Below are 11,347 nucleotides of genomic sequence, written 5' to 3'. Positions count from 1 at the left end.
GGTGCTGCTTCACAAAGCAAATGGGCAGTTGAACACACAGGGATCAGGAAGTGTCTCCACGGTTGCTGTTCTGCTCAGGGAGGGAAGCAGACTCAACCAAAGGGGAGTGTGGCTGCGATTCCCCCCAGGAGTCTGAGGATGTGTCAGGTGCTGGGAGGAACTACGGACATTTCTGAGGGTACTGGCTGTGTCCAGCTGCACCTCTAGATCCTGAGGTCTGCCTTGCCCCAAAAACCTGGGTTTAGTGTGTTACCTTAGGTGCCTCCACCTTACAGAACCTCTCCCCTTGTGAGGCTCCACTCCTTGCTCTCCTGGCATCTCCAGCTTCCCCTCCAGAAAGACAGGGATCTCACACCGTGCTTTAACATGTGGCACAGCTCTGGCCATGTAAATGCAGCACCATTCAACCTCTGCAGTATTCCTGGACACTGATAAGTGCTTCCCAAATCCACCCCTTGATCTCTGTAGAGATCATTACAAGATGATGAGTTTTTGATGCTGAACCCATGGAGCAAGCAGCTCAGCAGGCCCTTCTGGTTTGCAGTTTCTTGGACTTATTACTGACACCAGCTTTGAAGAAAGTCCAGCCTTCAGGCAGTGCACTGAGCAGAACCTTTTCTATTACATAGGAGTCAGTGGGGGAGCCTGTCCTGATCCAGCATTTGACACAATTTAATGGACTAGCTGAGACAGAGCGGTCTCAGAATAAATACCATGAATCGAAGAACTTGTGTAGCAACATGATAACCATTATTACTACTAATGAAAGACAGAGTAAAAATAACATGACGAAACAGTGCTCAATCTGGTTGGGATACAGAAAAAGTCATTTGTGGAGAGAAGTGGCAATTTTACCACTGCTGAAAAATGTCCATGAAATCACTTTCCTAATGGCATCCTTGAGCTCCTTGTTCCTCATGCTGTAGATGAGGGGGTTTACTGCTGGAGGCACCACCGAGTACAGAACAGCCAACACCAGATCTAGAGCTGGGGAGGAGATGGAGGGGGGCTTCAGGTAGGCAAAAAATGCAGTGCTAACAAACAGGGAGACCACGGCCAGGTGCGGGAGGCACATGGAAAAGGCTTTGTGCCGGCCCTGCTCTGACGGGATCCTTAGCACAGCTCTGAAGATCTGCACGTAGGACACCACAATGTAAATGAAACACCCAAAGACTAAGCAGACACTAACCACCAGAAACCCAACTTCCCTGAGGTAGGAGTCTGAGCAGGAGAGCTTGAGGATCTGGGGGATCTCACAGAAGAACTGCTCCACCACATTGCCTTGGCAGAGTGGAATTGAGAATGTGTTCCCGGTGTGCAGGAGAGCATAGAGAAAGCCACTGGTCCAGGCAGCTGCTGCCATTTTGACACAAGCTCTGCTGTCCAGGAGGGTTCCATAGTGCAGGGGTCTGCAGATGGCAACATAGCGGTCATAGGCCATGACTGTGAGGAGAGAAAACTCTGCTGACATTAAAAAGTTAAAAGTTAAGACCTGTGCAGCACATCCCCAGTAGGAAATGGCCCTGGTGTCCCAGAAGGAATTGGCCATGGATTTGGGGACAATGGTGGAGATGCAGCCAAGGTCAAGGAGGGAGAGGTTGACGAGGAAGAAGTACATGGGGGTATGGAGATGGTGGTCACAGGCTACGGCTGTGATGATGAGGCCGTTGGCCAGGACGGCAGCCAGGTAGATGGCCAGGAAGAGCGAGAAGTGCAAGAGCTGCAGCTCCCGTGTGTCTGAGAATGGCAGGAGGAGGAACTCATTGAAGGAGCTGCTGTTGGGCATTTTGCCCCCAGTCTTTGGGCACTGTCCAAAAAAGATAAGACATTGAAAAGTTAGTATTAACTTTTCAAAGAAAAAAAAACTCTCTAGTTGCTCATTTTTCATACATCCTCCCCCTATGCACTCTCACACTGCCTCGGTCTTTCCTGAGAGGATCTTTTATTCAGTACTTTGCTTGAGTTCTGCTTTGCACTGGCTGAGTGTGCTGTGAGGAGCAGGGACCTCAGCCCCTGGACTCCAGGGAGTCTGCTCTGCTGTACAGCACTGGGAATCAGGGAACAGAGGTGATGAGCTTGACCATTCACCATTTCTGTCAGGTGAAGTCCCCTCAACACATCAACGAGCCCTTCAGCATCTTCCCTCCCAAATATAAAGAGGGTGGTTTGAGGAACAGAGTTTCATGGAATTGCTCAATATTTTTTATTTGATTGGAGTTGTGCTTGTCATCCCTGGGGAGTGTATTTCAAAATAGACCTCTTTGGCATTTCTACTCAGTCCAGAGAGGAAATCATCCACTGTTGTTATGTGCAGATTAGGGACATCTCATTTGTCTCTTAGACTATTTCCCAGCTGTTCTATGCTGGAGGATGATCACACTCCTCTACTATACTAATAGGAGATCAGACCTTGCAGAGGGCAGAGGAGTCCCATTTCACAATGCAGATTTTCAATTTCTCGCCCTTTCCCCATACACTTAAGAGAGTCTCCTCACTCCCCTTGTTGCCAAGAGCACACAGGGCTCTTTTCAGCTGCCCATAGACAGATTCTCCCCACCACCTCCATACCCTCAGCATCTCTGCAGCTTCCTCACGGGTCCCTCTTAGCAGTGAGGATGGGCTCTCCTTAAGGGAGATACAGCTCATTTCCGAGCCCTGTGCACTGCATTTCATGGAGCTGCACAGGACAGAAGGGGGATGGAAAAGCTCCTTCCCTGCAGACCCCTCTGTTCCACAGCTTGCAACATCAGCGCCTGAACTTCAGCTGAAAACACCCAACCCCAGAAAGCTGAAAGCAGGAACAGGAGCATCCTGGACAGGAAGGGAAACAAGGAGCAAGACCATGACGCTGCTACCAAGGCAGGCAAGGAGAGGTACAGAGAGACATCCTGGAAAGCCTTCACCGTACGCAGCTGGGCATGTCACCTCACAGATGGTGACAGTACAGAGCAGTGACGCTGAGCCCCTTGGCGGGGCAGCAGGAAATGGGCCCGTGGCAGGAGAGATGCCCCTGGATATGGATGGAGGTCTGGCTGCAGAGGAGGCAGCTCCTGCCCTGCACTTCCTGCCCCTTCCCTGCCCATCTCTGCTGCCTGGAGCTGTCCCTGCTGGCAGCTCTTCCTCTGTCCCTGTGTCTTGTCCCTGCCCACAGACCCCGATCACCCTCCATGTGTTCAGCTCTGCCCTACAGAAACCTCATGGCTCTGTGGCTGCAGGTCGTAGTGATTAGGTCACATTAAGTCCTCCGAAGCCACAATGATGATGGTGATGCTATCTGCAATCTAAGGTGGGGGTGAAGCGGCTTGCTGAGGTTTCTTACAGACCTCTTAATCCCTCACTGCCTTAATCCCTGCCAGGTGTCTCTCCTCTCACGCAGAGCTTCTCCCTGGAAGCCCATGGGGAGCTCCCCAGGCAGGCTGAGCACTGCCCCTCGCAGGCTGCAGAGTCACTGCCCCGGGCACACAGCAGGCGCAGGGACACTGCTCTGAAGAACAGACCTGGCTGCACTCCCTGCCTTCACCCCCTGCAACGTCCCTGCGAGAAGGAAGCAGGATGCTCTGTCCCTGTGACAGTGGCAGGGAACGCCTGCCCTGGAGCATCTCCTCAGCCTACTATGCCCTCAATAATCCAGGAGAGAGACTATTAAAAAGAGAGTGAATAATGACATGGACTGAGAGCAGAAGTCCCCTCCAGAAAGCTCAACAGCATTGCCCTGCAGCCAGACACTCACCATGTAAACGGCTCTGAAGATTTTGCCATGCACTGAGTTCTGCTCTGTTCCCCTCGCTCCAAAACACCATTCATCCCTCGCTGCCTTCTCTCCTCTGCTGTCCGCAGCAGCAGGCAGTGCCCGCAGCCCTGCTGCTCTTGGCACAGGAGCTGCTCCTGCACTCGGCTGTCTCTGGGCAGTGCTGCCAGGCTGCCATGAGCTGCCTCCGTGCCAGGAGCCTGGCCCCGCTCAGGAGCAGAGGCCCAGCTGAACTCCCCAATTTCTCTGTCCCTCGTGCTCCCTCCTCCTGGGAAATGTTCACTTCAATAAACTAAAATAATCACCTGTTGTCTTTTGCTAATGATTGGAGAGAGATTATTCCAACATGGCAATTTATTGTATCAAAGGATGACTATCTATGAAAGTTGGAAATACCCCACTCTGGAAGCCTCATTTCACATCCCTTAACTAGACAGGAGACCGAGGAGTGGACAAATAGGAGTTAATTGACAGATGGTTCAGGTGCTGATTCAGAAATATCAATCTGGGCAGTACCCGTCTAGGCCTGGACCTGAACTTGTATTCGGATTCCTCCTGTAAACTCCACAAATACAGCAATGGTGGGATTTCCCTTGCTAAAACTGAAGAGAGCAGAGCACAGAGATTTGCCCACGAGGTCCTTGTCAAAGCTCCACCACAATCACTGAAGATGCAGGGTGAGAGTCAGCAGTTCCCATAGAAACATCTGGTGACAGCAGAAGAGACTGAGGAGGTGCAAGGCATGTGTCAATGCCTGCTTGCTCTGATGGAGCTACTAGGAGACCTGCATGATCCTACAGCACGAGTTGGGGAATTGGCCGTCTCGGCCATCTGAAATGACCCCAGATGCCAACTACGACAACAGCCACACTCCCCATGAAGCTGAGGTATGGGAAGATTGCAGGATTAACCAACAGCTCTTGTAATTTAATGCAGAGTCTTGATTTGATGTCACAGAAAAGTGCTGGCAGGGCCTTGTCTGATGCCTGGGGTGTCCAGCACAACCTCATGTCTCTAGCAGATGCAGCAGGTCACCTACAGGAAAACCAAGTCCCTTGGAGTGATTGCTAGGCAAGTGCCCCAGGGCATCCTGCATTTCCATCCTGTACCCAAACAAAGACATTCCAGCACTGGCTGTAGGGAAAGCCCATCCCATCTACATCCAGGGTACTGCATAAATGGGAGGCACCCCAACCCCGCCACGTCTCTGCTCCAGGCTCTGCACTCTCAAACCCTTCTAGCTCTCCTCCCCTGAACTCCTCTTCATCCCACCACATGAGATGAACAGGTAATGGGCTCTGGGTGGCTGCATCAAAGGCTGTCAAGGCTTATGGATATCTTCAGTGGCACCTTGTTCTTCCTGAACCAGCGTCAGGTACAGGAGAGAGTGCCCGTTGGTCTGCTTTGTGTGAGAGGAAATGCCCATGGCCAGGAATACATGTTCCCTCACTGGAGAAGCTCCAGCCTGGCTATCTTAGCCCAGGTCTCCTTCCCTACCATCCTCATTCCCTCTGTGCAGGTCCCATCCCTGCCGCCCACCTCTCCCTCCAGCCCCACCACTCACCTCCCTCGTGCGCACCAGGGATCCCGTCCATGGATGAGGAGCAGCCATTCGCCTGCTGCTCCTTCTCCATCTCCAGGACTCGCTCTGGGGACAGCCCTGCATGGCCGGTGCGTTTCCAGCCTGTCCTCTACACAGACAGACGTGTCCGCACAGTCCATGTCACAGCCCTGTCCTCTGATCAGCTGCTGACACTGAGGGGACCTCACAGGCCCTTGGCTGGGGCTGGTCCTGCCACCAGCCAATCCCACATGGGGCAGCAGTGACCTCACAATGTGCCCTGGAACCTTCAACTGGCTCTGGCCTATCAGCAGCGGTGACAGATGTGATGTCACAAGAAACCTCAGCAACCCAGAGCTTCCTGATAGCATCAGGTCTACAGTGAAAGATGTGACCTCACTGTCACCAGCAGAGCCATATCCATGATTTTGGCCTATCAGGATCAGGCACAGCAGTGACCTCACTATTAATATCCAGGCCATGTCCCTGCTGCTGGCCTATCAGGGACTGGCACAGCAGTGACCTCACTAACAACATTCAGGCCATGGGCCTGCTGCTGGCCTACCAGGTCCTGAGGCAGAAAGGCCAACAAAACCAACATCCAAACCATGAGCCTTTTCTGCCTTGTTACCATCAGGCACTGAGGTGACATCACAACAGCCTGTGGCAGCTAAGAGCCCTCTCCGGCATATCCAGAGCAATAAGGATCCTCAGAGTCAGAATTTGGGGCTATCAGCTACTCAGGCAGAAATGACCTCAGAGTACGAATGGCAGCCATGGCCCTGCTGCTGGCATGTCACGTTCTCACACAGAAGGGACCCTGTCACTGCCAGGAACACGGGGAAAGTTTTTCTCCAGGGTATGCCTGCTCCTGCACAGCTTTCCTAGGAGAAGGTCTAAGAGAGAGCAGTGCCCTGGCCCCAGACACACATCACCACCTTCACCCCATGTACCCTGAGCTCTGTCCCTCTTCCCCCGCAGGCCTCTGAGCAGACAGCTGCTCTGCACTGGTGTGACAAGAGCCTGAGATCTCTTTGTCTACCCAGAGAGCAATACAGCTGCCTTCCACCCCACCAGAGGCATCTCCTCCCAGCTGCTGCAGATCATTGCAGAAAGGGGCTTACCAGAGAGGGTCTAAGATCCACCTGTATTTGGGGATGTGTACTGGTAGGACTCCTGGACTGCATTCCCCCTTTTTTAATTCATTCCTACTTTTGTCCTCCAACTCTGCTCGTGTGTCATGAGCCCTTATCACGAGCAATCAGAGGAGAACGCGTGCAGCCTGGGCTCTGGGACCCTTTCACCTCAGGAAGGTGACTGCTACTCAGCTTGCCCAGGTCTCTGCTGTGGGTTTAGGTCACATACACTTACTCTTTCAGTGAGCTCCCCAGGCTTTCCAGATTATCAGCAGGTTGTTTTTGTGAACTCATTTCCTTCTCCAAAGTTCTGATCTATTATGCAGGGTAAAACTTAGACTGCACTGGCTGTTTTAAAATGTTTGCAGCACTTGGGCCATTGATCATACTGCTCTCTCCCAGACTGCTAGTCTGCAGTTCTGCCCTCTCTTCATTTTGCTTCTATTTGGTTGAGGCTGTCAGGACACCTCAGCATCCTGCTGACTTCTTATTATGTTCCTGTCCACCAGGCCGCCCACATCTTTTCCTGCAAAGCTGCTTTGCATCCAGTGAGCCCCAGGTTGTCCTCCTGCATGAGGTTGTTGCATCCCAGCTACAGGACTTGCTTCAGCAACCCGTGTTTCCATCAGCCCATATCAGCTGCGACCTGTGTACCTCAGTGTCTGGTGGTGACAAGGCAGAAAAGGCCCATGGTTTGGATGTTGGTTTTGTTGGCCTTTCTGCCTCAGGACCTGATAGGCCAGCAGCAGGTAAACAGCCGGGATGTTTGTTAGTGAGGTCACTGCTATGCCTTTTCCTGTTAGGCCAAAAGCAGGGACATGGCCTGGATGTCGGTAGTGAGGTCACTGCTGGGCCAGTCCTTGATAGCCCAAAAGCATGGATATGGCTCTGAGGGTGACTGTGAGGTCACATCCTTCTCTGTAGACTTGATGCTATCAGGAGGCTCTGGGTTGCTGAGGTTTCTTGTGACGTCACCTCTGTCCCTGCTGCTGATAGGCCAGAGCCAGCTGAAGGTTCCAGGGCACATTGTGAGGTTGCTACTGCCCCTTGTGGGATTGGCCGGTGGCAGGACCAGCCCCAGCCAAAGGCCTGTGAGGTTCCCTCAGTGTGAGCAGCTGATCAGAGGACACGGCTGTGACATGGACTGTGAGGATGCGTCTGTCTGTGTAGAGGACAGGCCGGAAACACGCTGGCTGTGCAGGGCTGTCCCCAGAGCGAGTCACAGAGATGGAGAAGGAGCAGCAGGTGAACGGCTACTCCTCATCCATTGAAGGGATCACTGGAGCACGGGAGCACATGAGGGAGGTGAGTGGTGGGGCTGGAGGGAGAGGCGGCAGCAGGGACGGGACCTGCATGAGTAGGGGTGTTGGACTAGATGATCCAGAGATCATCTAGAGATCTCTTCCAATCTCAACCATTCTGTGATTCTGTGATTTTGCGAATGTGCCTGGAAGCAGACAGCAAGGACTTGAATCATGCCCGAGCAACTTCACTCTGGCGTTCTTAAGGTCTTTTGTAGATGAAAATGATTCCAGGACTGGAAGAGGCATTAACATCCAGGGAACATACAGCTAATGCTGTCTTTGTCACTATAGGAAGACAAGAGAGCTGGATTTCTTCAGTCTGGAGAAGGGAAGGCTGTGGGCTGACCTAATAACAGCCTCCCCATGCGCACCAGGATAGCACCAAGAAAATGGAGCCAGACTGCCCTGAGGACCCTCACGGCCGGAATGATTCTTCCGTTCTACTTTCTTCACCCCAGGTCTTCCCTGGTTGACCTTAGGGAAAACCTTCAGCTTTTCTCCAACCATGGGTGTATTTCAGACAGAAACAGGATGACATCAGGTCATACAGGTCACCCAGAGGAAACCTGAGATCAGCACAGGCCTTTCTGTTTCAAAGAACAGCCAGTGAGTGCAGAGAGACATTGGGGAAGATGAAGAGATCCTGCAGTGAGGACAAGGTAGGAAAGCAGCTTGATTATCTACAAGCTGCAGGGAAACAAGTGCAAGTATGGGAAAGTGCAGAACAATCTCATGGGGAAATAGCAGAGGGCACTAGCATGGCTGAAAACTTCCAAAAGAACCAGGTCTTTGTTCTCTTACACATGGCTAGTGGTTCTGCCCCTGAGGCCTCAGATAAGAAGCTTCTTCCTTATGACAAGAGGTCCTCCTTGCCTGCTTTCCCTCACAGAAACATGATGTGCTCTCTTGGTGTCCTGGCCTGGAACACTGCCCCCACCAAGAGCCCTGGGCAAAGCATGATGGAAAGGATCCACCTGCTCAGGAACTGGGCACCTGTGATTGGCCCATCTGCTTGATAACACACAAGAAGAGATGACCTGGCATCAGAGGCACCTGCACATTGCCTTTGCCTACCTGCAATCAGGACCTCCAGCTTTCTGCTCGAATCAGCCCCTAGGGAGGCTTTGCTCATAACGGTCCTCAGCGAGATCCATTAACCCTCCTAGAAATTGGAGATTTTCTTCTGACTTTAGCTTCTTGAGAGGTTTCTTCAAGTTCCTCCCACCATTGGAGGTCTATGTGCAAAATACCTAATACCCCCAAGGGGACATTAAGATGCAAAACCCTCAGGAGCCAATGCCTCTTGCCATAATGTTCCTTGAGCTTCAGTTCTTGTTTGGCTAATTGGAGAGTTTTTAAGACTGTGTTGAAGTTAGATTTCATTAGGCACCTGAAAAACACAGATGGCTGCTTTTTAAGCTGTCTTTATCCCTCAGTTTTCAGAAGGAGTCATACCTACATTCTCCAGTTCTTACAGTGTCTCCCAATGATGTGTAGACATATATAAAAAAAAGCAGGATTTTCGAGAGGATACCTGTATGAAGAACCTTCCTGCCCAGCTCCTCAACCCTGTCATTTCTCTCATCAGCCACTGGGTGCTGCTTGGATCCCTGGTTCAAACTGAACCTGTTTCTACTCCAGGCAGTAGATGAATGTTAAAGCTCATGTGCACTGATTCCCCTGTGAGCTAGCTGCAAGCAGGCACAGAAGGATTTGTCTTGCAGTCCTCAACTGTATGTCAAGTCTGAGTTGCCTCCAATGAAATCCACCAAGAATGTCTCCAATGAAATCCACCAAAATCTTTGAGATTTGACACATTAATAGTAAAGTTTAGAAACAATAATAGTAAAGTTCTGACACATTAATAGTAAAATTTAGAAACAAAATAAAAGAATCGTGAAAAGTAAAAGAGATAGTGAGAGTCCTGAAAGGCAAGGCAAGGTTTAACTACCTGAATCTGAGAGAGATGACTGGAGAGCTGAGAGGTTTCTGACAGAAAAATGAGCAAGGGAAAATATTGGGGAGGGGGGGTGGAAGGCATATGTCTAAGTGATTAGATGCAAATATGACTTTAGAAATGATTTATGTATTCAGGACATGCTGCCTCCTAGGTCCAGCTCCTGGGAGGTCATTGCAGGCCTTGGAGAACAACTATCTCCACAGTCTGGGAGCCAGTGCAGGGAGAGTGTGTGCACATGGGGTGGCCTGTGGGCCGCACACTTGCTCACATTGCTTAAAGGAGACTGTACCCATCTCCTTATCCTGCCTGAGTGCTTGGTCACTCCCATTGTGGTCTCACCCTTGTCACCTACAAGCTCGCACCCAAGCCCTGGCCCTCATGTTCAAAGAGCTCCACACAGCTGAGCTGCTCATTCACACCAAGGGCAGCCCCTTTGCTCATCTTCCTCCACTCTCTTCTGAAGATCTCGGACCCTGCCACTGTACAGGCTCTATAATCGTGTGTGAGATTCCACCACATCCCAGCTATTGTGGCAATAGTGTCTCAGTCAGGCACCTCCATTTGCTCCTCACTCAGTCCCAGGCTTTACGCACTGGTGCATGTTTCCATTGCAGAGCCTCAGGTGTGGCACAGAGAACAGGTTGATGATGGTAAAACTTGTTATACCAAGGGCCAAGGACACAGCGTTTATGGTGGCTGCACTTCAGAGTGCAGGCATGCTGTCATGGAGAGCAGGTGGCAATGTGATGGTGAGAGGAGATTCCCACTAAGTGAGCAAAGCCTGCAGAGTCCGGGGTAGCGGGAAACAGAGTTGGACTGCCCAGCCCTGGCAGGAGAGGATTTTGCTGCCTGAGCTCCCTCTGCAGCACCCTGGGGCCTGGGACAGAGCTGATCTGATCTCCAGGAAGGACAATGCACCAGTGAAGAAGGTCCTGGCTTGGACCACAATCCAGTGACTCTCTGGAAATCATTAACACTGTCCTTGTTCCTGTCATCCGGTGGTGAAAAGAGGGTAACGGAGAAGAGAACTAGAAGGTTTCAGGACCTCAGGGACATGAGTGGTGACCTTTAAACCAGCACACTTGGATGTGGACAGTACAGACTGTGCCTAAAAGCAGATGTGGGACTCACTTTTTTGGGCACAGGTGGGACACTGGGGATGCCTGCGGCACTTGCCCAGCACTACTCCAAAAGGACATGGCTTTCCTGGGGGAGCCAGTCTATCTGCTAGAAACATGCAGTTGTGCAGGATGCTCCAGGCATCTGACATGGCCCTTCAGGTCTATTTTTATGTCATTGGATGAAGTGTCTGAGGGGCTGGCATGCTGATTTTGCATCACAGGGGCATACTTGTGTCCCAGCTTCATAGTACTTGCTGCTCTAGCAGTATTGGTCACCTGGGGTAATTTCTGATGGCCATGGAAATTCTCAACTTGCCCCCCAGCTCATGATCTAGAAAGATACAGGTCTCCCAGCTGCTCTATCAGAGCCAGCAGACACTAGCATATGCCTTGCATCACCTCTGTCTCATCCCGTGTCACCATGTGTTTCTGTGTGGCCACCTCATTCCTACGCCCCATCTCCAGGGATCACCTGAAATGAGACAGATGCCCACTGCCACCAGAGCTCCTCTTACCC

The 11,347-nt window shown here is 51.5% G+C and overlaps 1 protein-coding gene across 1 annotated transcript; it reads right to left on the bottom strand.

Annotated features, from left to right (window-relative positions):
• Window positions 1–826: 826 nt before the first annotated feature.
• LOC148590803 (olfactory receptor 14C36-like) lies at window positions 827–1,441 on the bottom strand. Its single transcript, XM_088538592.1, has one exon. The coding sequence runs from the start codon at window positions 1,439–1,441 to the stop codon at window positions 827–829; it is 615 nt and encodes a 204-aa protein (XP_088394718.1).
• Window positions 1,442–11,347: the final 9,906 nt, after the last annotated feature.

Source organism: Tinamus guttatus, unplaced genomic scaffold, assembly GCF_059628265.1.
Source record: "Tinamus guttatus ecotype Peru unplaced genomic scaffold, ASM5962826v1 Tinamus_guttatus_pri_ptg001089l, whole genome shotgun sequence".
Classification (NCBI taxonomy): domain Eukaryota; kingdom Metazoa; phylum Chordata; class Aves; order Tinamiformes; family Tinamidae; genus Tinamus; species Tinamus guttatus.
Note: the sequence above shows the minus strand (reverse complement) of the source record. Positions and strands in the feature narration are given on the sequence as shown.

What these genes read in the sequence shown, in the direction of transcription:
- LOC148590803 (XM_088538592.1), bottom strand. Translation starts at nt 1,441, where the DNA reads ATGGCCTATGACCGCTATGTTGCCATCTGCAGACCCCTGCACTATGGA.